The sequence below is a fragment of the Tursiops truncatus genome, chromosome 1 (assembly GCF_011762595.2).
Source record: "Tursiops truncatus isolate mTurTru1 chromosome 1, mTurTru1.mat.Y, whole genome shotgun sequence".
Classification (NCBI taxonomy): Eukaryota; Metazoa; Chordata; class Mammalia; order Artiodactyla; family Delphinidae; genus Tursiops; species Tursiops truncatus.
The window spans coordinates 46,310,602-46,338,511 of NC_047034.1; the positions used below are offsets into that span (position 1 = coordinate 46,310,602).

The 27,910-nt window shown below is 39.9% G+C and overlaps 1 protein-coding gene across 6 annotated transcripts in view; it reads left to right on the forward strand.

The window, feature by feature from the left end:
- The window catches only part of COLGALT2 (collagen beta(1-O)galactosyltransferase 2), a 148,434-nt gene that overhangs the window by 59,975 nt on the left and 60,549 nt on the right, over positions 1-27,910 (forward strand). For all 6 annotated transcript variants that reach the window (XM_073803626.1, XM_073803627.1, XM_019952566.3 and 3 more), the window contains exons 2-6: positions 7,565-7,675; positions 10,134-10,251; positions 12,016-12,150; positions 16,074-16,278; positions 22,094-22,213. In XM_073803626.1, the coding sequence (XP_073659727.1) occupies positions 7,565-7,675; positions 10,134-10,251; positions 12,016-12,150; positions 16,074-16,278; positions 22,094-22,213 (689 nt within the window). The remainder of the gene's footprint in view (positions 1-7,564; positions 7,676-10,133; positions 10,252-12,015; positions 12,151-16,073; positions 16,279-22,093; positions 22,214-27,910) is intronic.

The window sequence follows — 27,910 nt, forward strand, 5'->3', positions numbered from 1 at the left end:
TATTTGCAGTATGTGTTTACCCCTGTCCTAATGTGACTTTGAATCGGAGACTCATGGGCCTTTGCTGCCTTGCACAGCTAGGGAAGAGGAAGAGGCAAGAGGAACTAGAAGCAAAATCAGAGAGAAAGCAGATGTGCAGCTTTATGGTAAGAAGTGGCCTAGCACTCCCCCCTAAGGCCATGTGGATGTTGCACCTGTATCTGCCACCTCTTCCATTTCAGGTACTAGCTCCAAAGAAAGCCAGCAAAGACTATTGGACAAAGAGGGGACCAACCATGAGCCTCACAGCCGTATCAGGGCCACAGCTCTCCTGAGGGTGGAGGAGGGAGACCTCTTAGTGGCTGGCAGGTCCTGGTGCTCCTTAGAGATAAAGCAAAGTCGCTGTCCCGATGGGGCCTTCAAAGAAAATTAATTACGTGATGATTGGCACAGCTCAAGATCTGAGCTCTCCTTACTATGTCAGCCGGAGCCAGAGGTTTAATGTGATTTAATGTGATTCTACTCTGGTTGGGACAATTGAAGCAAAGTTTGAACAGGCTTAGCCTCCCAGGAGCCTGGTCCTCTGGCCAGTGCTTGCTTGTGCTTTCACAAACACTGGTTTTCCAGTTTGATTAGTGAAATCACTAATCACTGTAAATCACTTGTAAATCACCTCTCCAGATGTATCTTCACTTCATTTGTTTCCTTCAAGGAATCCTTTAGCAATGTCCGTTACCTCTCTGGGTGCCTTTCCTGATCTGATTGGGAGAAGGATGGCAGACTCATTTTCCACGGGAGTGGAGGGAGCTGTCAGTTTGGGAGAGAGCCCTCGGCTTCTCCTGAAGGGGTTCACACCTGCTGTGTCCTCAGCGTCCTAGCTTGATGGAAATATCCATCTTAGCCACAAAGATTTTATTTTATTTTTTTTAAACATCTTTATTGGAGTATAATTGCCTTACAATGGTTAGTTTCTGCTTTATAGCAAAGTGAAACAGCTATACATATACATATATCCCCATATCTCTTCCCTCTTGCGTCTCCCTCCCTCCCACCCTCCCTATCCCACCCCTCTAGGTGGTCACAGAGCACTGAGCTGATCTCCCTGTGCTATGTGGCTGCTTCCCACTAGCTATCTGTTTTACATTTGGTAGTGTATATATGTCCATGCCACTCTCTCACTTTGTCACAGCTTCCCCTTCCCCCTCCCCGTGTCCTCAAGTCCATTCTCTAGTAGGTCTGCGTCTTTATTCCCATCCTGCCCCTAGGTTCTTCATGACCTTTTTTTTTTTTTAGATTGCATATATATGTGTTAGCATACGGTATTTGTTTTTCTCTTTCTGACTTACTTCACTCTGTATGACAGACTCTAGGTCCATCCACCTCACTACAAATAACTCAATTTCATTTCTTTTTATGGCTGAGTAATATTCCATTGTATATATGTGCCACATCTACTTTATCCATTCATCTGTTGATAGGCATTTAGGTTGCTTCCATGTCTTGGCTATTGTAAATAGTGCTGCAGTGAACATTGTGGTACGACTCTTTTTGAATTATGGTTTTCTCAGGGTATATGCCCAGTAGCGGGATTGCTGGGTCATGTGGTAGTTCTATTTTTAGTTTATTAAGGAACCTCCATACTGTTCTCCATAGTGGCTGTATCAATTTACATTCCAACCAACAGTGCAAGAGGGTTCCGTTTTCTCCACACCCTCTCCAGCATTTATTGTTTGTAGATTTTTTGATGATGGCCATTCTGATCGGTGTGAGGTGATACCTTATTGTAGTTTTTACTTGCATTTCTCTAATGATTAGTTATGTTGAGCATCCTTTCATGTGTTTGTTGGCAATCTGTATATCTTCTTTGGAGAAATGTCTCTTTAGGTCTTCTGCCCATTTTTGGATTGGGTTGTTTGTTTTTTTGATATTGAGCTGCATGAGCTGCTTGTAAATTTTGGAGATTAATCCTTTGTCAGTTGCTTCATTTGCCAATATATTCTCCCATTCTGAGGGTTGTCTTTTCATCTTGTTTATTGTTTCCTTTGCTGTGCAAAAGCTTTTAAGTTTCATTAGGTCCCATTTATTTATTTTTGTTTTTATTTCCATTTCTCTAGGAGGTGGGTCAAAAAAGATCTTGCTGTGATTTATGTCATAGAGTGTTCTTCCTGTGTTTTCCTCTAAGAGTTTTATAGTGTCTGGCCTTACATTTAAGTCTTTAATCCATTTTGAGTTTATTTTTGTGTGTGGTGTTAGGGAGTGTTCTAATTTCATTCTTTTACACGTGGCTGTCCAGTTTTCCCAGCACCACTTATTGAAGAGGCTGTCTTTTCTCCATTGTATATTCTTGCCGCCTTTATCAAAAATAAGGTGACCACATGTGCATGGGTTTATCTCTGGGCTTTCTATCCTGTTCCATTTATCTATCTTTCTGTTTTTGTGCCAGTACCATACTGTCTTGATTACTCTAGCTTTGTAGTATACTCTGAAATCAGGGAGCCTGATTCCTCCAGCTCCGTTTTTCTTTCTCAAGATTGCTTTGGCCATTTGGGGTCTTTTATGTTTCCATACAAATTGTGAAATATTTTGTTCAAGTTCTGTGAAAAATGCCTTTGGTAGTTTGATAGGGATTGCATTGAATCTGTAGATTGCTTTGGGTAGTTGAGTCATTTTCACAGTGTTGATTCTTCCAATCCAAGAGCATGGGATATCTCTCCAACTGTTTGTATCTTCTTTAATTTCTTTCATCAGTGTCTTATAGTTTTCTGCATACAGGTCTTTTGTCTCCTTAGGTAGGTTTATTCCTAGGTATTTTATTCTTTTTGTTGCAATGGTAAATGGGAGTGTTTCCTTAATTTTTCTTTCAGGTTTTTCATCATTAATATATAGGAATGCAAGAGATTTCTGTGCATTAATTTTGTATCCTGCTACTTTACCAAATTCATTGATTTGCTCTAGTAGTTTTCTGGTGGCATCTTTAGGATTCTCTATGTATAGGATCATGTCTTTGTGTCCTGTTGCTTGTGGAGCCTCACAGCAGGTCAGGCACTGCACTGTTACATTTTCTACAGGACTCTGAAAATAGAACCTTTAACTAAAGCCTCATGTTTCCTCCAGGGAGCCTGCATCTGGGCCTTTTCTATATCTCTTTCTCCAACCCTCTGAAGAGACAAGCGCCTGCATGTTTTCATGATTACATATTCAAATGGAAACACACTTTCATAAGAGGGATTAAAAGGCAGCAGTTAGAATTATCTGCCTGGATTTCTGTTTATTTGCCTTTGCCAGGGGTGTGGAGAGGCAGGGCAGTTGGTCTTGAGGGGGGAATGTAAGCCTTCCTCAGTGGGCTGGTGTTCTCTGGGACAGTGCAGGAGACTGGCCCTGCTCATAAAAGGCCAGAGTGGATGAACCTGTGACCACAGCTGGAGGATTTGCTCATTTCCTCAGAAGCCTGAGAACAAAGAGAATCTTAACAATTTGGGGAAGTATCTGTACAGGAAATTTTTTAACTCCATCAGGACAGTATTTAAAATCTCTGCCTCTACTTTTAATTAGAGACATCTATCTTTGCATACACCAGGCAGCTAATTTCTCTGGATGTTTGTCAGTAGTGGATACTTAGGCAGAGTTTGGAGTTGTTTAGTCTGTACTCCAGGAAAGTAAATTTCATACAATGAGACCTTTGTTAAATTTAACTTTGTTAAAATGATTAGGAGGAAATGCATCAACGTCTATGGAGGACAAAGAGAATATAAATCCTGTGTAATGAAGAAACAACAGTCAAGGAAAGAAGTAGATGCTATCTAAATTTTCCTACACTATTTATAAGTAATTTGGGAATAATTTAGAATTCCTAAAACTTTTGGCTAACACTATCGTCAAGATTTTTTTGTTTTAACATACTCTTACTCATAGTACTTTGAGTGAAGAATAATGTGCATTGGAGTGGATTCCCAGTTTCAGGAATTGCTCTACACATGCTTCATACTGTGAGATGAGTGGTTTGACAATTCTAGTGCCCTTCCTGGCTATGATGCTGGCCATCATGCTGGACATTAGTGGCTTGTGGCAGTGTGTGAGAGTGGATGTGATTTTTGCTGACATGCTACACTTCTCGGCACAGTTGCAAACTGGATGGAGCCCGTGTCTCTCTCCCACATTGCTTCCTGGCCCACTTTCTCACCTCCTTGTACACCCCCATCTCTGTCCCAACGTACTTACCTGGTATCCCCCAATACCGTCAGCTACACACATCACCTCTCTTCCCTCCAGATAATGGAATGTCTGGGTGGGCCTGTGGGTCTCTCTCCCTCCTAGACCTTGTTTTGAAGAAAGGAGCTGAGTCTAATCTGATTTCCAGAAAAGACTTGAAAGTAGATCAAGTGGCCATCGGCATCACCTCTTGATCTTCTGTTTTTTGAATAATGTTTTAAAGAAGGATAGTTTTCGTTCAAATATCCATTTTATGAAATAAGATTTTCAGATATTAGTCATAGACCTCTATCCTTCATTTTTCTATACCTTGTGACTTAAGTGCATACCTTCACGTTACTTGGTGTTTTATAGAAATTTATTCCCTACGTAGCATGGAGTTTCACCATGCTTTGCTTAACAATGTCTTTTCTCTTGAACATTCCTAAATATTCTCTCTCTTAAAGATTTCATTTTTTACTTTTGGAGCAGCAGTGACCACCAAAAGCTCAAGTAGGAAAAACAAAAACCATTATAGATTGGGTTTAACAAAATCCTATTTACTGAAATTGACATAAATGGAGGACATGACCACTTTTCACATCTCTTCATTTGCTCTTATCAAGGCTCTCAGGGAACCACTGCTGCTGATAATGCCAATAGCTTTCCCTCCCCAGAGGAACTGCTGAATTGCCAATAAAGTATAAGCCTTTTAAGAGTCTCAGACACCTCTATCTTCCCATGACTCTTTCTTTCCTGTTTGCCTGCCTTCCCTCCCTTCCTATTTTAATTTTATTCAGTGTGGTTTTAAAAAACCAAGAATAGGTGTTGAATTTTGTTAAAGACCTGTTTAGCATTTACAGAGATAATCATATGATTTTTCTTCAGGTCTATTAATATAGTGAATTATATTAATGAATTTCCTTTATATTGCACAATCTTAGGCTATGATATATCATATTTTCTTAATAGGATATTGGATTCTCTTTGCTAATACTTTAGGATTTTTGCAGCATATTCATTGAAAAATATTGGCCTGTAGTTGTGTGTGTGTATCTTTATTAGGTTTAGATATCAATATTGTACTTGCGTTATTAAAAGGACTTGGATTTTTTTTTTTTTTTTTTGGCCATGAGGCTTATGGGATCTTAGTTCCCCAACCAGGGATTGAACCCAGGCCCCTCAGCAGTGAAAGCACCGAGCCCTAATCATTGGACTGCCAGGGAAGTCCCCCTTTTTTTTTTTTTTAATGCTCTGGAGAACAAGCTACATAACATTGGAAATATCTAATCTATTAAGATATCTGGTAGAATTCCCCTATGAAACCACCTGGGCCAGTGTTTTCGTTTTTCTCTTTATTTCTTCCAAGAAAATTGTTCTGTTTAAGTTTTGTCTCTCTAATGGAGTCAGTTTTGCTAACATGCATCTTGCTAGGAAGTCTTCTATTATATCTAGTTTTTAAAATTATTTTTCATTGAGTTGCACAAAGTGACCACTTACGATATTTTTTAAAAATTCCTTCCATATCAGTCATATTCCCCTCATCTTTGTCATTTCTTATTTGTAATTTTTGTGTTGTCTTGGTTAGATTAACTAGTGATTGTCTTTTGTTGATTTTGTTCTCAAAAAAAGTAACATTTCTTTTGTTTATTAGTTCTGCTCTTTTTCTGTTTTCTACCTCATGACTTTGTCTTTATTTCTTTATGCTTGTTTGTGTTGTTGCTCTTTTTCTAGCTTTTTGAGTAGAAGTTCAACTCATTTATTTTTATTGATTTAAGGATAAAAAAACTGAATTTTTCTCTGACCACTGCTTTAATTGTATCCCCCAGCTCTGATATCTAGTGTTTTCATTATTTATATTTAGAAGTTATAAAGTTGATTTGTAGCTCTTATTTCACTCAATAGTTGTTTAATAGAGAGTTTTTAATGGAATTTTGGGGGTTTTATTTTATTACTAATTTCTAGTTTTATGACATTGTGATCAGAGAATGCTGTTTATATTATTCCAATTTATAGAGACTTTCTTCATAATGTAATTGTTGGTCAGTTTTTGTGAATGTTCCATGTGCACTTGAGAAAAAAGTATAACCTCTATTATTGTGTTCTGTAGATCCTCTATATATTTACTTTTTTCCCATTTGCACTTTCTTCAACTGAAAATGGTATATTAACATCTCTTATTATTGGTGCTTGTTTTTCCTTGCAGTTTCTATACTTTCTGCTAAATCAGGGGTTGACAAACTACAACCAGCAGACTAGTTGCCTACTTTTGTAAATAAAGCTTTATTGGAGTACAGCAATGCTCATTCATTCATGTATTGTGTATGACTGCTTTACTGCTACAATGACAGGGTTAAGTAGTTGCAACAGAGAGTGTATGGTCTGCAAGCCTAAAATAGTCACTATCTGGTTCTTAAAGAAAAGTTTGCCAACCCCTGTGCTATATGAAGGTACATGGATATTCACATTTATTATATCTTTGATGTGAATTATATCCTTTAGCATTATTAGTAGAATTACAATTTTGCTTTGTCATGTTTAATATTTTTTGGCCTGAATTCTACCTTATTTGATGTCAAGTTTACAATCCCTGCTTTCCTTCTTTCTTTTCCAATTGACTGGAATATCGGTTCATTTTTAGGTGTTCTGAATAACTTTGTTTTAGATGTATATCTTATACTCAGCATGCGTTTGCTTTGTGATAAAATTTGAAAATACTTTTGTTTTAATAAGTGAGTTAAGCTCCCTTTGAAGTGGATCAGTTTATTAAACTGTCAAGGTAGAACAGAAACAAGTTTTGTGTACATTGTTTGAAGACTTTTGAAGGTACTCTATGGTGTATAAGTGATGGTAGAGTTAATCCAAAATAGATAGGTGAAGATACCTTGGATTTTGAATTTTATACTGGGAACTGTTATTGTGACCTTCCCCTCTAGTGCATACGATTAAAGCAGCACTGGCTAAAATTTTTGTTGGACTTGAAATGAAAATGCAACTCTGAATAATTGCTTAAATTGAGGGTTGTTGTTATGTAAGTTAAAAGATAGAGTTTACATCTTGGATAACTAAAAATTCAAACAAACAAGAAACTTTCCAAGAATATTAGTTACCTAACTCTACTTTAATTCATTTTAAGTATATACTATTTTAGTACAACCACTTATTGATTCTATTGGCCAAGTCCTGCTTAAGGATCTAATGACACAGAGATGGTTTAAAGCAACATCTCTCACTTCAGAAATTCATTGTCTAGTTTGGACCATGAGGGAGTCATTTTCATACACACAATGTCTAGAACTGGCCATTCTCCTTTCAGTTAATCTGGGGTCTTTTGGTTTTCCCCCTCTTTCTTTGGATGACATAATAACTGAAATGTGTTGTGCTTTCTTTCATGCAGGGCAGCCACTGATCACAATGTGGATAATACAACAGAAATACTCAGGGAGTGGTTGAAAAATGTCCAGAGAGCCTATCACTATGTGGAGTGGAGGCCTATGGATGAACCTGAGTGAGTAGCAAGAGAACATTTTGTGAACTCATTATTCACCCTTCCCCCCTTAACCAGTCTTCCAGCCGTGTTAGGCTTCCAATCTTGGGGGCACATGTGACTTTCCCTTGTCTTTCATCTCTGTGTCTAGTAAGTTACAAAGACCTGCCATTTCTTCCTTTGACAAATCTTCATGTCTCTCTTCCTCTTTACTCCTGCAGCTACTGGCCAAGTTCAGGTTCTCATTAGTTCTCAAGTAAATTACCACAGCAGCATATATTTTTAAATATTGATATTATTTATTCATACTTTGAGGATAACCCTTTTATCCTTGAGGGAGCATAGTGAAAACTTTGTATACTTCTGACATACACCTTGCTTTTTCAGTCATCATATCTTGGTAATCATTCCAAAGCAGTAGTTAAGGAGTGTCTTCCATTATTTTTATGACTGCAGAGTATCATTGTGTGGATGTATCATAATTGTTTAATCAACCTCCTACTGATGGACATTTATGTTATTTCCAGTCTGTACCATAGCAATTTCTTAGTAGCCTCCATCTTCAAATCATTCTCTATACCACACTGTCAAATCAGTCTACCTAAAATACTAGCGATGTGCTGTCATTTCTCTATTTAAAAAGACTTCAGTGACTCTCTAGTACCTACAGAATGAAGTTCAAATACCTGATTTATATTTTTAAAAGATTTCATAAATTTAGCATCCCTACGTATACACCAATATTTCCTAAAAGAAAACTGCTTCATCTGGATGTTGCTACCAGTTAACTGCTACCAAAAGCTGTTGCTAATCATTCCAGTTACAAAGATGTACCTTCTCTCAACACTTGTATTGCTTATGTCCTATATCTTCTTCTTTGACACAACAATAAACTTAACTAACATTAACTATCTGATTCATGCATTTTTTTTCTAAGTATTTTTTTAATTTCTTTGGCAGGGGCTAAAATATACAAATACTTTATATTTCACTCAGTGCTATGTTCTTGGTGGGCACTAAATTTATACTTGTTGGATGAACAAATAAGTAAATGAGAACATGAATAAATATATTTAAACTTACTACTCGAAATGTTTCCAAGGCTACTACAATTCTAGCTTAAGAAATTGTAGAAATAGGATGAATTAAGCTGCTGAAATTTTGCCCAGGATAAGTCATTTATTGGAAGCCAAATATGTATTATCATAATAAGAAGTGCTATTCCAGAACAAATTTTTGTTCTTCTAGTCTCTCTTTATATAATATTTTTATTATGTGTATTATGTACGTATCTACTTATATATCTCAAATCTCAGTATATGGTCCATATATGGAGCAAAATTTAACAACCAAGTTTGAACACTGTAAAAAATTTCGAACAATCTTTTGGAGTTCCTTATAATGGAATTTGGCCTAATTAGAGTAGCCCAGAAAGACTCTATGTACCTCTCTTGCATCCTAGTAATTTTCTCCATTGCCAGATTTTGACTAAATATATTGTATGCCAAGGTCATTGTGAGAAATACCAGAGATGGCGTTTTTGGGGGCAACATATTCAGAAAAACAGAAATTCCACTGATTTTTGTAGAAACAGTAATTGAGGAAGACATTCCAGAGACTTCCTGTGCAAAAATAGTTTTATTAATTTTATTTGTATGGTTATGGTCTCATTGTTTTTTGCGGTTTCTCATTCACTGAGGGAAATGTACTGCCAGTGCAGCATTAAGAACTTGAAGTGGTGGCCAGTTTGGGGCGGGGCTACTGCGACTTTATCAATGACCATACCAGTTGGGAGCTTTCAGAAAGGTTCTTGAGGGTGTGCTAACCCACCTGCCTCCATGGCCGTGGACGAGTCCTGGCCTGGCTGCTTTGTGGATGTTGATAGAGAGCCCAGCATTATGCATCCGCTCCATGATCTCACTCCATCTGGGGCAGATCAACGTGTTAGACTCTGTGGAATCGTTTACTCAGACTTGACCATGTAAGGTAAACCTTTGTTTTTCCTGGGAAACTCATATTTTGATGCTGTAACATTTCCAAATTTATTTGATGTCTAAATGTATAAGACTGTGTCTAGGAACATGAGCGTTGGGGTTATGCCTGGATTCAAATTCTGGCTGTACCCCTTATTAACTGCATAATGTTAAGCAAATGATTTAACCACTCTAACCAATTTCCTCAGCTCTGAAATGGGGAGAGTGGTAGCACTTACATCACAAGGACTCAGTGAGTTCTAATGAGAACCCACTGAAGTATTTCATGTAAAGAGTCATGTGTATGGGAAGCAGCAAATTACTTAATCTCTCCTTGCTCCAGTTTCTTATCGGTAATAATGGAATAATGATAGCCATAACAGTATCGACTTCCTAGGGTTACTACTGGAAGATTAAATGAATTAGTACATAGTGCCTGGAATATATAGGCACTCAATAATTATTAGCTATTATTATTATTAATATTATTGCTATCATTACTATAGGTCTTATCCTGATGAAATTGGACCAAAGCACTGGCCTGGCTCCCGTTTTGCCCATGTGATGAAACTACGACAGGCAGCCCTTCGAACTGCGAGGGAAAAATGGTCAGACTACATTCTGGTAAAAACAGACGTTTAATTTCTTGACAACTGTTATCTAGAATGTTTCCAAATCAATTGTTGATAATGTAGGACTGTGGGAACAATCAAAACAACCCTTTTTTAGACATCTCCTCCTCAACGTTTTAATAAAGGCACAAGAAAAAATCTGGAGAACTTAATATCGGGATACCTGGATTTCATCTCAGACTCATTCCTGGCATTTTTAGTGAATAAGCAAATAAGTTCCTGAATTATTCAATCTCTTTATTGTAGTAGGCATAAGAAACTCTAATACTTTTTAGTTCATAGAGAATGCTATGGGTAAAGCAATATAAAAGGTCTTGACTTTTTAGAAGAGTTTTGGGGATATGAGAAATTGATTACGTAAAAAGAGATTCAAATTAACAGTTCCGAAATGCTATTATTCCCTTTTGCTCCCAAGTGTCTGGGGAATGGTATCTCTTGCTTGGCTTCCTGGTTGCTCCAAATTATGCTGGACTCTCCTGGAGAATTTCTCTCCATGAAGAGGTTCCATTACTTCCCTCAGAACTTCAAGAGTGGTCCAGAAAAATGCTGGACTTGACAATTAAGAATCAATGTTATCCTTATCCTCCAGGAACCTGTCTCAGTTGGAAAGGACAGCTCCCTAATCAGCAAGAAGCTACAGTCCCTATTCCCTTTGGAAAATTGACACAGGCTTTTCTCCCCCAAAATTTATGGGAACAAAGTTCTCCCTCTGTGGCCCCCAAAATCCATTTAATTCTTTTGGCAAACATTTTCCAGTACAACACTACAAATAACGCCAGTAAAGCAAAGCCAGTGTTGTTTCATTAAACTTATGGACGTCTGTTCTCTGTCACTAGACTCTGATTCCTAAAGGGAATACTGTTGACCTATGTCCATCCTCAGCCTCTCAGCCACAACAAAAATCAGCCCAATAGTTTATCACACACATAATTTCAATACAAATAATTTCATAGAAGTTTCAAATTGTGCTGATATTTAACGTTGTATAGCTGTTTAAATGTCATTGAAGTGTACAAGTGCTGAACTACAAAATTTTTGGTGAAGAGATTGACTCTCAAAGAATGAAAGCTTCTGATTATTTACTTTGTGTGTTGCAGGGGGGCGATATACATAACATAAAATCTACCATTTTAATTTTTTTAAGTGTACAGTTCAGTGTGATTATTTTATATGATAGAAACTGTTGCTATACTGTCCCTGTAAATGAATCAGTGTTAACATGGATTTCTGGTAAGAATGGGAAATAGCTTCATTGGTTAGCATGGGTTGCTATAATGTACTTTAAACAAAAATTCGAATTGTAACATTAAGATAGCATTTATGGATCGGTTTGGGGCCATTTTGGCTTTACTATAGACAACCTGAGTAGGTGTGTTCGTTCGTACCTAGAGTGGGCACTCAGTGAGTGTGAATAAGTCCTTATTTAAGGGCTTGAGAGCCATTAGTAGCTTATACTTAAACCACTAACCAAGGTGTAGGTTAGGTCCTCGTTGAGTATGTGCCCAATGATGATACCAATTCATTACTCAGTGCCTTATGCAGAGCTAAACATGTGGAAGTTAGACTAAATGTATTTTGCCTGAATGAAAGCCGTCCAGCTGCAAGGGGTTTCCATAAGGAAAACACGGATAACATGGATAGCTGGTTCCATATGTCATGAGCAAGTTTCCATGATCCTTTGCCAAGTGTTGGGTTACTCTTGTACCCGTTACTGAAAAGCACCTTTTCATGCGACGTTATCCTTTTCTTTTCCTAGTTCATAGATGTTGACAACTTCCTGACTAATCCACAGACCCTCAATCTACTGATTGCAGAAAACAAAACCGTTGTGGCCCCCATGCTGGAGTCTCGGGGCCTGTACTCTAATTTCTGGTGCGGAATCACACCTCAGGCAAGTCTTTTGGGTAGTGAATTAAGGTTATGAGTTTTAACAAGGAAACCACCTGTCAACAGCCCCATCAATCTTTTTCTGATTTTCTCCCTTGAAACATGCCTGTCATTGTGTTATTGGAGCAAGCATTTTTAGGAAAGGTGGTAAATCCAGGTCCAATGCCACAACCCCATGAGCTCTTCTGTATTGATGACTTATGAAGAAATTATTCTAATGAACTTAGCATTAGAAGCTTTAAATTCACCACCATAGCTTGCTGAAATTTGTACTTTTTTTCTCCCTGATTCAGAGATTTTCAAAAAATTAAACATTTTTTTTGCTCATCAAAGCTAACATAAGAACACTAAAAAACTGGGAAGAGAAAAACGTTTTTTAAAGAATCATTTTAATCCCTACCACTCTAACATCATAGATGACAGCTTGCATGTTTTTAACTATATCATCAAGTGGCTATAATGCAATTTACTTAACTTTTCTCTTAGTTTAAAAACATTTAAGTTATTTGCAACTTTTTTTTTTTTTTTCCGGTATGCGGGCCTCTCACTGTTGCGGCCTCTCCCGTTGCGGAGCACAGGCTCCGGACGCGCAGGCTCAGCAGCCATGGCTCACGGGCCCAGCCGCTCCGCGGCATGTGGGATCTTCCCAGACCGGGCCACGAACCCGTGTCCCCTGCATCGGCAGGCGGACTCTCAACCCCTGCGCCACCAGGGAAGCCCTATTTGCAACTTTTAACTATTATGATGACCATCATAATTAATATAAAATTTTCCATATTTAATATTATTTCCTTGGGACAGCTTCTGAGAGCTGGAATTAGTGAGTCAAAGAGTATTAAATATTTTAATGACCTTTGATATGTTGCCAAAATATTTCCAAAGAGATCTAATAATTAGAACTGCAATGGTAGATGTTTTTACAAAATTTGAGTTAAAAAAAAATTTCAAATTTCCATCATCTCTCTTTTCCATTGTAAAATATTCGAAGTCTGGAGATCTGTTGCAGTGAATGTTTATGGCTGATTATAGTTTTTATTCTTTAGTTAATAAAATAGAGAGATAAACTGATCAATGTAGTACATATCAATGTAGGACAAAGATTCTTTAAGGGAAAAATTATATGTTAAGTGTGTTCTCATGCTCAAAGAGCTAAATTTTCAGTCCCTCTTTTATATTTGGTTTGGTTTTAGATGAAGAATGAGGCCAGTGGTGTGCTGATAAATATATAATGACTGGTTCTCTGTGGGGGAAAACCCTTGATTGGTAGCATTTACCAGTTTTCATGGTATAAGTACTTCTACCATGCAAATGTTGTTTAAGCTGAGGGAAAGGTTAAGTAAATCGCGGTACAGTCACTTGATGATATAATTATTACAAATATGCAAAGCTTGCTGTCTATGGTTTATTTACAATGGTGGGGATTAACGTGATTTTTGATTTTATGGATTTTAAGCTACCAACGTGTCAACTGACTTGCAAACTTCCTGGCTCTAGCACGCTGCTGGATGCAGCGGTACTCTTTCGTTACAGTTATCTCCCGTAGCTCCAAGAGATTTTGAACGCATGTTATCCACATCTCTTTTAGGGACAGATTAAGTTCATATTTATAAAAGCCAGTCAGTTCCTTGGGGAGAAGCTGTTATATTAAATTGAAGTTCATACACTCTCAGTTAATAATCTGCAGTGCTTCACATGGCAGAATCACCCTGGGGTGTTTTTAATGAGTTGTACATTGACACCAGCATCGAGTGGATTATCTTAGTAACCGCAGCCTCCCAGTTTCTGTTGTCTTATTTGCTTGAATATTAACAGCTCACTTACTCTGCACAGTGAAAGTAAAATCTAAGCAATTTAGAGGCAATTCTAATTTGTTTCTGTTTCTGGCTCTCTATCATCCCCAGTGAGGCTTCTGCTAGGGCAGGAACAGAAACAGCCGATGACTTTATAAGCTTGAGGCAGGCCTTGGTTTCCAGAGCCTTTAAACACATCCAAAACCAAATGACCTCAGTTTTATCTGGTCAATGAACCAGAATCATTACCGACAACATTCAGTTTATGTGGAAAAAATGACACATCTATTGCCTCTGCCTGTCTGCAGGAAGCATATTAAGTCTCTTTCTCTCTTTCTTTCCTTCTCTGCTTCCTTCCTCCCTGCCCCCAGGATATTCAGTGATTCATTATCATCATGAATTTTCCAAGCTTCTCATTCTGACAATATTGTCCTAAGTAGTCTAGAACCTTGTATTTGACATGTGTTCTTAGGCGGTCCTCTGAAGAACCAGTTTTCCCTTTGTCCCTTGGAAGAATATTGATAAGTTGAAGGATGTTAAGTGATCCTTAAGTTTAAGGCTTCTAATAAAATTGTAGGAATAATAATACTTCATATAATGCATTACAGTTTCCAAAATATCTTCACAGACCGTATCCCATGTGATCCCTTCTACAACCCTGCGAGATAGACAAACCAGCTTTTACCCCATTTTTTCAGGAGAAGAAACTTAGGCTCAAAGAGGTTAAGCATGGGCCCAAGATCAATCAGCTAGATGGTAAAGATGACTCTAAGACGCACAGCTTCTAAGTCTTAATTTGTGATCCTTCTTCCTTACCACGTGGTCAGTGTGAGCATTAGCTCAGCTAGAACACTAGTTGAGGCCCTGAAAGAAATGTCAGAGACGAGGCTGCAGTGCCTAATGTGTGGGTACTGACACCACTGCAGAAAGTGTGACCGTAAGGGAATGTGACTGATTAATGAATATGAGAGAACTTTTGCAACTACTGAGTATTGTGCCCTTCAGAGTGCTGGCCCTGTGAAACTTTACACTCATTCCATGAGCCTGCTGTTGCCTAAAATGTTTTTGGAAATGCCTTTCCAAGCTTCACATGCTTTTAAGTATGTTTTGTCAAGACACATCCTCATCTTCTCTGGAATGGGTTTGAGCTTTGGCAACAGTCAAGTTATAATTGGTGCCACTGGAGTATAAAGCTCCAGTGGTTTCTGCACCCCATGAGGGCTAATAACACTGGGGTTGTCAATTTACTGCTAAGCCTCCAGCATCTAACACAGCCTGGATTACAGTAGGCACTCAGTAGATGTTTGTTGAATGAACAGTTGAGTTTGGAGGAAAAACAAGCTGGGTTGCTCCAAACCAGTGTGTTCAAAAACCACAAAGTAAGGGCACTGGTTGTCCTGTGTGCTTGCCCAGAGGGAACTTTCAAAAGGGGAATCCCCCCAAAAGTGTGGAGCAGTGGCAGCTCCACCAGGATAGTGAATAAGTAATTGCATTGAAAAAAGACCCCATTTATATGTTTAAGTACTGCATGTTTAGTTAAAAATATCAGCCAATGTAATGTAGTCATTTTAATAATAGCCAATATTTATTGATGCTTTCTTGGTGCTAGGTACCGCTCTAAGCACTTTTCAGGTTTACCTTCCTTAATTGTTACAGACAACCCCATGGAGTAGATAGCACCATCATTCCTATTTTACAGATGAGGAAATAGGCACAGCAAGGTTGAGGAACGTGACCAATACCTACAGACAGTAAGTAGCTGAGGTGTGATTTAACCTCAGACAGCCAGATCCCAGAACATGTGTTCTTAACTGCTCTGCTCTACCACCTCTGATAACTCATGTCATATTCAATCATTAGTCAACACAAAGTATACTTTTATGAAACTATTAAATCAAGAGATATGCTGAAGCCAAAATTATTTCTGGTAACAGGACACTTTTTGTATTGTTTTATATGTAAATAGCATTTCCTGAGCTCAGCTGGAAATTCTTAGGCCAAGATAAGAAGAGAGAAGGTGACTTTGCTTGGGGACTTGTACTTAACTGGTGGTGACTTAGGAGTCAGCCTAACAGAAGATTGGGAAAGAGGAAGCCCTCAGATCAGTGAACATAACCCAGCCATTTGTTCCTTACAGGGCTTCTATAAACGGACCCCAGACTATCTTCAGATTAGAGAATGGAAGAGGTTGGGCTGCTTTCCGGTCCCCATGGTCCACTCCACATTCCTAATTGACCTCAGGAAGGAAGCCTCTGACAAGCTGGTGTTCTACCCCCCGCACCAGGACTACACCTGGACCTTTGATGACATCATCGTCTTTGCCTTCTCCAGCAGGCAAGCAGGTACTGTTTGTATGCAGTTGTACTGCCACCATGGAAACACTGCAAATAACCAGCTCCTTTGTTTTGTGCATTTTATTTAAAAAAAACACTCTTAATAAGGAAATAGGCTTCCTATTCAAGTAGTGTTAGAGGCAATTAATTGTCTGCAGTAACCATACCAGCACCCTCTGTGTTGCTGTCCCTGTGAGCACCAATGACCAAGAGCCAGGACTGGTCCCTACCCAAGAATCCACTCTCTTTTTTAAAAAAAAAAAAGGTGGTGGTGGTTGCCGTGGGCCTGTGATTCGTTCTTTACGGTGCTATTACATTGCTTTGTTCAATATAGGAGTCCTTTACTTAATTAGAAAACTGTGACAGAGGGCCAAAAGTACACTGGGGAAGACCCAGGCTTAAAAAATGGAAGTTTATTTCTTCTCAAAAAAAAATCAGAGCTAGTACAGTGGCTCTGTTCCACAAAGTTTTCAGAGACCCAGGCTCCTTCTCTATTGCTTCTCCACCTTCCATGAGGTATTGTCCTTAATCCTATGATCCAACATGTCTCATCAGTATAGATGCATTTCAGCTGTTGAGTGAAAACCATAGAGGGGAGGGCACTCTCCGGCCCTTTAAGGGTACCATCCAGGAGTTGAACACATCACTGCCATGCATAGCCCATTAGCCAGACTTAGGACATAGGACAACATCTAGCTCAGAATGTTGGGAGGCTCAAAATGTTGTCTTTATTCTATGCAGTCTAGAGCCCCAATTCTCTCTCTGGGAGGAGAAAACAAATTTTGGGAGGTAACCAGCAGTCTCTGCCACAGTCCCCCTGGAAGGAAAGGCAAAACCAGACTTCACTCTTTCATGAACCATTGTAGACTTTTAGAGGACGACAAGTCAGTAGGAAAGTAGGTTATTACTCTTGTGTCACTTGCACATGCAGTCAGGGAGGATATAATTCACTAAAGTGGTTCAACATGAAGATACACAACATTCCTAAAGCAAGGCTTTCTTCTCAGGATCATTCAGACCTTCCTGACAGAGGCCAGGTCCCATTATCAATGAGCCAGAAATGTGCCACTTAACCACTAGCAAAAGTGAGTTTAGAAACCGGGCAGATGGTGTATAAACTCATGTGGCTGTAGAGTCAGGGTGGATGAGATCATGCACAGACCCCAGGCAGGTGAGGCAGGTTGCTGGCAGCTGCGAATATTAATAAAATTCAAGCTACAACTCACACATCAGGCCATCCTAGAAGCCTTAGGTATCCCACTTATCAGTTGTAGATTTGGTAGGAATGAGAATATTTGGTGGAAATGTGGAAAGCTGATTATTTTTTCCCTTGGCAGCTAGAACCATTTAGACCCTTTGGCCAGGTGTAGACATGTTTTAGGTCTGTGTCAGGGCAAAAGCAAGGTTGTCATACTCATGTGGATTGGAAGTTTTCATGAAGGTCCTTGTGTCAGCGTTAATGGTAACTGCTTCTTTCCACTTGGTCTGTGATTGGCTCTGATTTCTCCAGGATGGGAAGCAGACTCAGGGCCTTCCCAGTCCTTCAACTTGTGCCAGTCCTTTTGCTTAAGAGCTTGAAGTAAAGATGCTCCAAGAAATTGAGCTATTAACAATTACAATAATGATCTTTGCCTAACAAAGGCCTCCTTGATAGACATTGCACAAGGCATTATTGTGACCCAGTCACTAAATTATTATGATATAGTTTTTAAAACCAAGAATTGGATTTGGGGCTGGAAGAATGACATGAGCTAGATAGGAATTTTTCAGCTATGCCCCTTGCTTGGCCTCTTCACTTTGCCTTCATTCTTTATTGGTCAGATTCCCATAGGCCTACCCAGGACATTGAAAGCAGGTGCAAAGGCCCAGAGCTGTTTGATGATTCCGCTGGGAGGAGAGAGGCAGAAAAGCAAGGAGAGAGGGTCAGTCCTGTAGGCTTTCCTGCTGTGCCTAGCATTGTGTTAGGCTCTGTGACGGTGGGGGAGATAAGATCTTTACATGTGGAAACAAATAATAGTTATGAAGCAGTGAAAGCTGAGGGGTCAGATCAGTGGTACAAACTGTGAATAGGGCAGGAGTCAAGATAGGAAAGAATGACTGTCATTTGGGGGAATGAAAGAGCTTTCCTGACAGTCATGTGGCTCTAAAATAGCACTTTTACTCAGCTTGAAGTATTTTTAGAAGAGACTTGAGTGAGCCTGGAGTTCTGTGCAGCCCATGGAGTGTTTCTAAGCTCTTTCCCTCTTAGGTTCAAAGCAAGGCACTTCCCTTCTCTCTTGAAAGAGTCTTGATGAAAGATGATTTATATTCTTTTGTTCTCACTCTTATAAAGCTCCCTAGCTATGGATCATCCATTGGAGTATCATTTTTTTTTTTTTTTTTGGTGTGTTGGGTCTTTGTTGCTGCACACGGGCTTTCTCTAGTTGTGGTGAGCGGGGGCTACTCTTCGTTGTGGTGCGCAGACTTCTTACTGCGGTGGCTTCTCTTGTTGCAGAGCATGGGCTTTAGGCGTGCGGGCTTCAGTAGTTGGGGTGCATGGGCTCAGTAGTTGTGGCTCGCAGGCTGTAGAGTGCAGGCTCGGTAGTTGTGGTGCCTGGGGTTAGTTGATCCGAAGCACGTGGGATCTTCCCAGACCAGGGCTCGAACCTGTGTCTCCTGCATTGGCAGGATTCTTAACCACGGCACCACCAGGGAAGTCCCATGGAGTATCCTTTTTTAAATGTCCAGAAGGAAATAGAGGGTCCACATGTCCCAGGCAGGACCATCTAACCACAAACCTCGACCCTTAATCTTTCACCTCCAACTCCAGGCATTGCCACATGTGGGTGAGGAGTGACAGGGGCAAGCCAAGGGTGCTGGAGTGCTGGGGCGTGGCTGCCCATCCAGCCCAAGAAGAGAGCACAGGGGTCATGGGCAAGTCTCCGTGGCTCTAATGAAGCCAGGGTTGGGAGTTCACCTCCCGCTGTGGCCAGTGATCTGGGCTGTATGTCGCGGCCACAGTAACCATCTCTGGCACCAGCCAGTCATCCTCCACATGTCTGCCGTGAGTCAAAAGAGGAAGAGATGTGGGTGACGGGCAGGCAGATCTTCCTCCTGCACGTCACGGGGAGTGCTTGAAAGTGCCTCCCATGCGCGGGGATGGCAATCCAGAGTGTTTACTGGTTTTGAGACTCGGTTTCAAGATCCTGGGTGGGTAGAGAGATACTTGACGTTGGCTCTTTAGGGGCAGACGTTTGGCACTAATGGCTCTTTAGCGACAGAGGTGTGACCTTGGGCAAATCACAGCTTCTCAAACTCTGAGCTTCCATCACCAAGGATAAAGGTAGGTAGATCAATCTTGCAATGTTAAGGTACTAAGTGAGTGCAAGAAAATGTTTGCTATCTTCATAAAAGAAGTACAGGCCATCAATCTTGATGGTAGATCAATCTTGCAATGTTAAGGTACTAAGTGAGTGCAAGAAAATGTTTGCTATCTTCATAAAAGAAGTACAGGCCTTCAAGGTATCGTATCCTTCACCATTCTTTTACAAAGAGAAAATTGTTTGCCCCAGAAGTAGCTTTCACTGAGTGCCAAGTTCCTTCATAGATTTTATCTAATTACCAACACATTTTCTTTTAAATTTTTAATATTTTTATCCAATTATCCAGGTAGATAGTTGAATCAATTCGAATAGTCCCCCACAGTTTATTATAAAATCAGAAGTCCCCTGGGTGTCACCTCCCTGTACCATTTCCTTCTTTTAGAAGACAAGCACTTTTAACTCTTCTAGATGATGGTACAAGTGTAATAGTCACATCCATGTTTCTAAGTAGCATGTTTATAATACTGCTTCTTGATTTTCTGGTTTTGCTTTAGGCAAATACCTATTGACTCACTAGTGAAGAGGAGGAGTTAGTCCTCTCCCCTCCCTCTGCCACGTTCACGCAAACGCATTCTTCCCATCACCCTGTCCTCTTGATGTAGTTACGTGGTACTTTAAGAAAGAGCCATGGTCAGTGTTTTTGCTCTTATAATCATGTGAACCTAATTCCATTTATGGACTATGGCTACTTTTCCTTTCATATCTGACCTAACAATTGCCTTTTATATTTGCTTAGTTTTATTATTACTAACGCCATCCAAATCTAATCCCTGACTGTCTAAAACTCCTCTTAGAATGGTCAGATTCAGCAGATGTTCTTTGTGTGTGTGTGTGTAAAGATGTCTGTCCCGGAGCCTCCTGTTGTTCTCTAATGTGAGAGGTGCCACAGCTGCGGAGCTGCAACTCCCTCCTCTTCTCTTCTGTATTGACTCTCCTGTTCACTATGTCCTGCATATTCCCTGTTTTTTGTTTTTTGGTTTTTTTGTAATCTTCCCCCTGCCCCTCTTTCTTCTCCTTCTTCTTCCACATCATCCAGTCACTGTCTGAGGAAGTGTGATGGCAAGTAAATATGACCTTGCACGTCTGAAAATGCCTTTCTTCTCCCCTCACACTTGATGGATAGCTTGGCTAGGTCTCACCTCCCCTTTTTACTGAAGCTTTGGAAAATTGAATGGTAAAATTATTTACCTAATTAGGGTAGAGAGGCAACCTAAACATTAAATCATTTCCCTTCTGTTTCCTGAATTCATCACGACTTTGCAAGAGGGTCCGTTTGGATTTGAAGTTTCTCAGAAGCATTCATGTCGGCAAACAGTAGAGCTAGTGAGTCCTGTTGGTGAAGGCAAGAGAAGTGACAGTGCTTGCTGGACCAGCCCTGGTGGGAGCCGGGTTCGGTAAAGGGGAGGATAAGAGCTCTTTTCTTTGTTCGTTCTTCTCTGTTAATGCCACAAGACAGCTCCACCTGATTTGGCAGGCGATGCAGCTGACTGGAGGAAATTTCATCTGCACAAAATAGAGAAGTCACTGTGCAGGTAATTCTCTGTCTGCAAAGCATAGGTGATTATAGAAATTAACAGATCATAAGCTTGGACACATGGACCAGAGCTTGGCAGACTCATCCTTTTACCTAAGCAGTCTTTTCATTAGTCAGGACTGTCAGTTGCTGGATCCCTCTGAGACCCTCTTGATTCCAATATTCATAGCTACCTGGTTGAACACAGGTGCTATATATAACTCTTGGAGTTAGCCAGCTGGGGCTGTGAAGACGGGTTTTGAAAACAAGAGGGCTGTGCTATGTCTCTGGTATTGTCATACTGAAGGTTCTTAACAGGACTTGAAATGCAGACTTTCTTTTGTCCCTTTCTGACTCTCTTATAGAAGTTTCATGTCTGTTGGTTGACTCCAAATCCATGCGTGCTAAGAGAAGAAATCAAACCATGGAGAATCATGGAAAATTTTAAGTTTCCTTTGTTTTTTATTTTTTGTTCTACATATGCTTAGAGTTAGCTTTAATAATCTGTCAGCCTTACAGGATTTTCCTGTTTGCTTTCATATCAAATGTGGCTTTTATTCCTCATTTTCTCTTTATTTCCTGTAGGTGGATTACAGTGTTCCATTCTGTTCTCTGGAGCAGGAATTCCTTGCCTCCTTTTTTGATCCCGTCATGCCTTTAGTGTTCATTTCAGGCCACAAGGATGCTTTCTCTTCAGAGAGAAAAAAATCAATTTCCTCTGAGCTGAAGAATGGCCCAGGGTTTCTATTTGCCCCAAATTCTGGTTACACTTTCTTAATAAAGGAGCATTTTTGAGGTCTACACAACCTGCCCGGAACAACTACTTGTTCAATTTCAGTGCCCAACTCAGCTTTGGCCACAGCCTAGTCTCTTTTTTCTTAGTTGTCACTGTAGAACTAAGAAGTGTATTTTCTGATTGGCCAGTTTTGTCCCTCTCTTCTGTCCTCAGGCATCCAGATGCACCTCTGCAACAGAGAGCACTACGGCTACCTGCCCATCCCCCTGAAGCCCCATCAGACCCTACAGGAGGACATTGAGAACCTCATCCATGTGCAGATAGAAGCAATGAGTGAGTGACCCAGGGGCCTGGTAGTGGCTCATGTTCCGTTGCCACCGTGAACATACCAGCCACTTCTTCCCTCTCCCAGGACTGGAATCTCACAGCCATCAGTCAGCCAAGGCTGAAACATAGTTGTTCATTTGTTCATTCATTCTCAAACGTTTCCTATGTGAAATACGAATATGACAAAGTCTTAGCCTTCAGGGAGCTTCCCTTCCACGTGGAGAGCTGGGTACCCAGTAAATACATTTCACACAGTGTCCTAAGGGCTATAATGGTATTTTGTCTATGGATTTAAAATCTAACTTTGTTGCTTTCTAATTATATGACTTTGGGCAAGTAATCTAACCTCCTTAGTTGTGAAATGAAGATAAAACATCTAGGGTTTGGGGGCAAATTCCCCATGATATATGTAAAAAGTATACTAGCAAAAACAATAATTATGACTTCAACTTAATAATAGCTTATGGTGTAACAGATACCATACTAAACATGTTTTGTACTTTGTCTCGTTAATCCGTACAACAACTCAATGAAAGGTTTTATTATTGCTCATATTAAAGATGAAGAAATTGGGATGTAGAGAGTTTAAGTATCTTGCTGTAGATCATTCTGCTAAATAAATGATACATTGGGATTTGAACCAACCTTGCTATCTCCAAAGCTCAGATTCTTAAACACTGTATCATATTGCCTCTGGGTCTGGCATGATGTCAGAACTGGTAAATGCTCAATGATCAGGGACTACACTAATTATTATGTGTAATGAGCAGTGGTGTCCAAAGGAGAAAGTAACAAAAGCACTCTGCCTAAGGGAGGATGCTGGAAATGGCTACCCAAAGGAGGGAATATTTGCAATGAATTTTCATGCAGTATCTGAGAAACTCTGTTATTCATCACTAGAGCATAGGATGTGTGTATGTTGGCAGTCGGGGTGACTGGGGAGGCACAATGGGAAGCAGGGCTAGGAGGTAGGCAGGAGCCCAGTTAGAAGGACCTCTAATATATAAGAAGGTGTTTGGACTTTTCCTGAAGGGAAGGGAGATTTTAAAGAGATTTTAGCAGCGAAATGTCAGGTTAAAAGGTTGAAAGGTTGAAATGTCGGGATTTAGAAAGGTCACTCATGGTAAGAGAAACACGGCTGAAGCAGCATGGGGCAATGGGTGCTGGCCTTAGGTCAGAGGTGAAGAGACCGTTTTGGACATTACATGGTTAACTAGGCAAAAGATGGTGAGGATCTGAGCTAGGGCAGGAGCAGTGGGAATGGAGATAAACTTATGACATAGACTTGAAAGGACTTAGCCAAGAATTTGTGGATGAACAAAAGGGAGGCAGAGGAAACCTTGTAAGTTCTGACTTGAATGTCTGGAATGACTGCCGGAATTTCAAATGCATGTAGTTTAAAGGAGACATTTGCAAAGAAAAATCATGAGTTCATTTTTAGACCCATTGAGTTGCTTGTGAATATCTATTTCCTGCTTCTCACCCCCAGACAATAAATTCCTTGTTCATGTTAGTCTCAAGACATAGCCCATTCCCTGCCACCCAGTAGGCACCCAGTAAATATTTGTTGAATGAATGAATGAGTTGCCCAGTGGATAGATGGAGAGATGAATCTGAAACTTAAGTTCTATCAAGTCTAAAGATGTTGAGTTGGGATTCATCAACAAGATAATGTGATATCACAGAATTTTAAGAAAACAGGAGCATGAGATATGGAAGGAAGTTCAAGTAAGATAAGGACTGAAAAAGAGTCCAGTGGGTTTTTTTCAGCTAATTTCCATAACAAGAATGGCTTCAGAAAAGGCTGACTCAGAATTTAAAGTGTTTGAGAAGTAATTAAAAAGCAAGGACATAGAGAGAAAGCAGAATTTTTTCTTTTAAGAAGCATGGTTAGGACCAGAAGGTAAGACAATAATAATTATAAAGGTTCATCAGAGGATTCCTTTAAATAGCAAGCTCTCCTACTGTTTTTACACAGGATTGTGTTTGCAAAACATCAGTCAGCCCAGTATACCAGGGACATATTGGTGGTGACGAGCAAAGCGTATCTGTAGACTATACCTGGGATGGAGAGCAAAGCATCCCTGACATTACAGCCTTTGTTGCTGATGCACATGACAGTTTGCAAGCCATTTGGTCTTTCCCGGTCTCAATGTCCCTGAGTTTGAAAACAGAAACAAGAGAGCACTACTATTCTCTATGAGTACAGAGAATAATAGAGATAATGGAGAAATAATAGAGTATTAATGGTAGTATTAATACTCTATTAATAATAGAGTAGAATAATAGAATAATAGAGTATTCTTGGGGAGAATGAGGATTGAATAATCAGCTGGTTCACTGGGATAGTATGTCTAGGACCAGCCCTTAGGAATTTCTTTTGTGAATTTCTTTAATACATAGTGTCTCTGCCTCTTCTCTATGTTGTAGACACAGAGGCCAAGGGCAGTATCTTATTGCCTTCTATCCCAGTCACCTAGCACAGTGCCTGACATATAATTCGTAACAAACAAATATTTGCTGAATGCATGACCAGACAAGTGAATGAAAGAATGAGCAAATGAATAAAAACTGTGTTGCAAAGAACATGCAACATGAAGCCAGAATAATGGACTTGAACCCAGGCTCTATCATGTAAGAAGGGAGAATCAGCCTCTCAGAGCTTTAGTTCCTTTATCTGTGGAGTGAGGATAATAACACTGACTTTGCTGGGCTGAGAGGAGCAAATAAAAGAATATACATCAACTCCATAAAACAAAGAGGTGTTGCTATTATTAGGACTCCATTTAATGCTTGGTAGTGTGTGTCTCCTTATCATCCCCATGCCATGGCTTTCAATCTTGACTCCAAGTAGATGTCCACCCAGAGAGGCTGACCAGAGCCTTGCCTTCTCTTCTTTTCCCCCACAGAACTGAGAGCATAGAAAGTTCCCTGTACACAGAAACACACACACTGTCAAAATCAATTTTAATGATTACAAATATGTACAACACTATGCTAGGCAGGTAGATTTCATTTGGGAAGAACCTGTAATTTATAGCTGTCGTTATTGATCCCCCGTACACTCCAACTCTAGTGAGAGGCACTTTATATATGGCGTTTTATTTAATTCTTGTATTTACCTTCTCTAGTTATAATTTTGTTAAAATTTTAGATCCTGAATTTTAAAAGACAGAGCATAATTGGGATAATAAAATAATTGGAAAATAAACCTTTGAGGGTAATAATGCAGAAACACACACTGAAGGCCTATGTAGGATTAAGAAAAGGCTGGTGATGATGAAATCATAGCTGTCAAGTGTCCTCAGGGAAGATGAACTAGACGCTAAATGCACTAGTTCATCTGGAACCCAATGGGCAGTTAATAAATGGCTGCTAATAGACTGTACAACTGAAGCATTAGAAGAGGCATAAAATTTATGTACAAACACCGAATGCCTACCTACAATGTATGAGTCACTCTATGAGGGTACTGGGGATTCACAACATTTTACAACCAATTCTGTTTTGGGTGTTTATATTTAACTAGGGAGACAGGACAGACATTTTAAAAAGACCCCAATGATGCAGTATATTGCTTTGTGAAAGGAGCAGTTATAAGGGCAGTAGGAATTTGGAGTAAGGAGAGATTGCTGTGGGCTGGTGTGATCTAGGAGAGCCTGACAGTTCTTAAGCTGGGCTTTGATAGAAGTGTGGAGTTTAAACAAAGGGAGTGTTATGGTGAGGGCACTATACGTAGAGGAAACAGACTGAACAAAGGCATTGTTCAAAAAGCATTCACACCCTGGAAGAGAGCAGGCTTTAAACAGTAGAAGGCAATAAAGTTTGAGTGTTGGAGTGGTTTAATCGTTATGATTCTTGAATGCTCAGCTAAAGTACAATGCCCATTCTAAAAGCAGTAAGGATGCAAGGAAGGCTTTAGAAGAGCGCATCAGGCTCTAAGTATTTATTAAACACATACTATGTTCCATGGATTGTTCATATGCTGGGGATGCAGCAGTCAACAAAACCAGCAGAAGCTCTGCCTTCAAGGAATTTATATTCCAACACAGAGAACTATACAATATATCAAGGAAGTAGCCTCGTGAATATTTGGGAGAAGAGTGTTTCAAGCAGAAAGAACAGCACATGCTAAGGCTGTTAGGAAACAGCCTGGGGTACTCCAAGAACAACAGGCCAGTGTGTTTGGCATGTACAGAATGAGAAGTTGAGTAGGAGATGGGGTTATGGTGGAAGAACTGTCCAGATCCTGCAGAGCCTTGTGGCCACAATAAGGAATTTGGACTTTATTCTTTGGGTAACAGGATTCTATGTGGGTGGGGCAGGGAGAGTGGCATGATGTGATTTATGTATTTAGGTAAATCACTCAGGCTGGGGTGTGGATACTAGAGTGTAAAGGGACCAGTACATCTCTCCTGGTGAGAGATGATGGTGGTTGGAATGCAAATTGTAGTAGGAAGGTGATGAGAAGCAGGTGGATTTGGGATATATTTTGGGGGTCAAGCCAACAGGACATACAGAGACCTGGATGCAGCCCATGAAGGAAAGAAAGGAATCAGTAATGACTCCAGGATTTTGGCCTAGTATACCATTTAATGAAATGGGAATGGCTTTACAGGAAAAGACTTAGGGAGGGAAGTTGTGGTCATATAAGCTTAAGATAATTATTAGACATCTAAATTGAAAGGTTAGGAGATATTTGGATATATGAATCTGGAGTTCAGGGAAGAGACTCCAGTTGGAAACAGACATTTGAGAGTCATCAGCATTAAAAGGATATTTGAAGCCATGGAATAGTGTGAACTTGTTTTGTAGGAGAACATAGAAAAGAAGAGGAGAGAGTGGAGGACAGATCCCTGGAGGACACAAACAGGCAGAAAGCTGGAAGGAAGAATTAAGAAGTGATTCAAAAAGGAACCAGATGCTGTTGAGAAGTGAAGTCAAATGAGGATACAGAACTGATCACTGGTTCTCTCAAGATAGAGATCTGTGATGACCTTGATAAGAACCACGTCAGTGCAAACGATTGGAATAAAGCCCACTGGAGTGGGCTGAAGAGAGGGCCATGGGGAGATGAGAAAGTGGACTCTTGTTGGCACGGGAATAGAGAAGTAGGGTAGTGGCTGTAAGAGAGTGACAAATCAAGGGAGAGGTTGTTTGGTTTTGTCTTTTATGCTGTTTGTGGGGTTTTTTTAGGTAGGGTTTTAGCATGTTTGTATGCTGATGAGAAAAATCCAAAATATAGGGAGAATTTAATGATGTAGCAAAAAGATAATTTAAGATCCTTGAGAAAACAAGTTCTAGATAGAACAGGGATGCTATCGCAGATGGGAAGGCAGAATGCATAGGCAGAGATGCAGCTGGGTTTGTAGACTTGAGGTGGAAGGAAAAGGTAGGTCTAGTTTGGCTTTAAACATTTTCTCTATGACATATATAGTCCAGTCAACAGCTCAAGAGAGACGTTGAAGATTCCAGGAGCGAGAACAAGACATAAAATAGACCTCTCAGGGAATGGGAAAATAAATTTACTAGGGAAGTACAGCTGCATCATTTGGCAGTAAGGAGTGCCAATTTGACATCTGTGGCTATAATTTTGAAGTGACTCAGTATACGCAGTTGTGTGAATTTCTTTCATAGTGTTCTTCTTGGTACTAAGAGGACAGTCAGGTTTAACTAGGATTGGGGTTTTGCCAAGCAAGATCA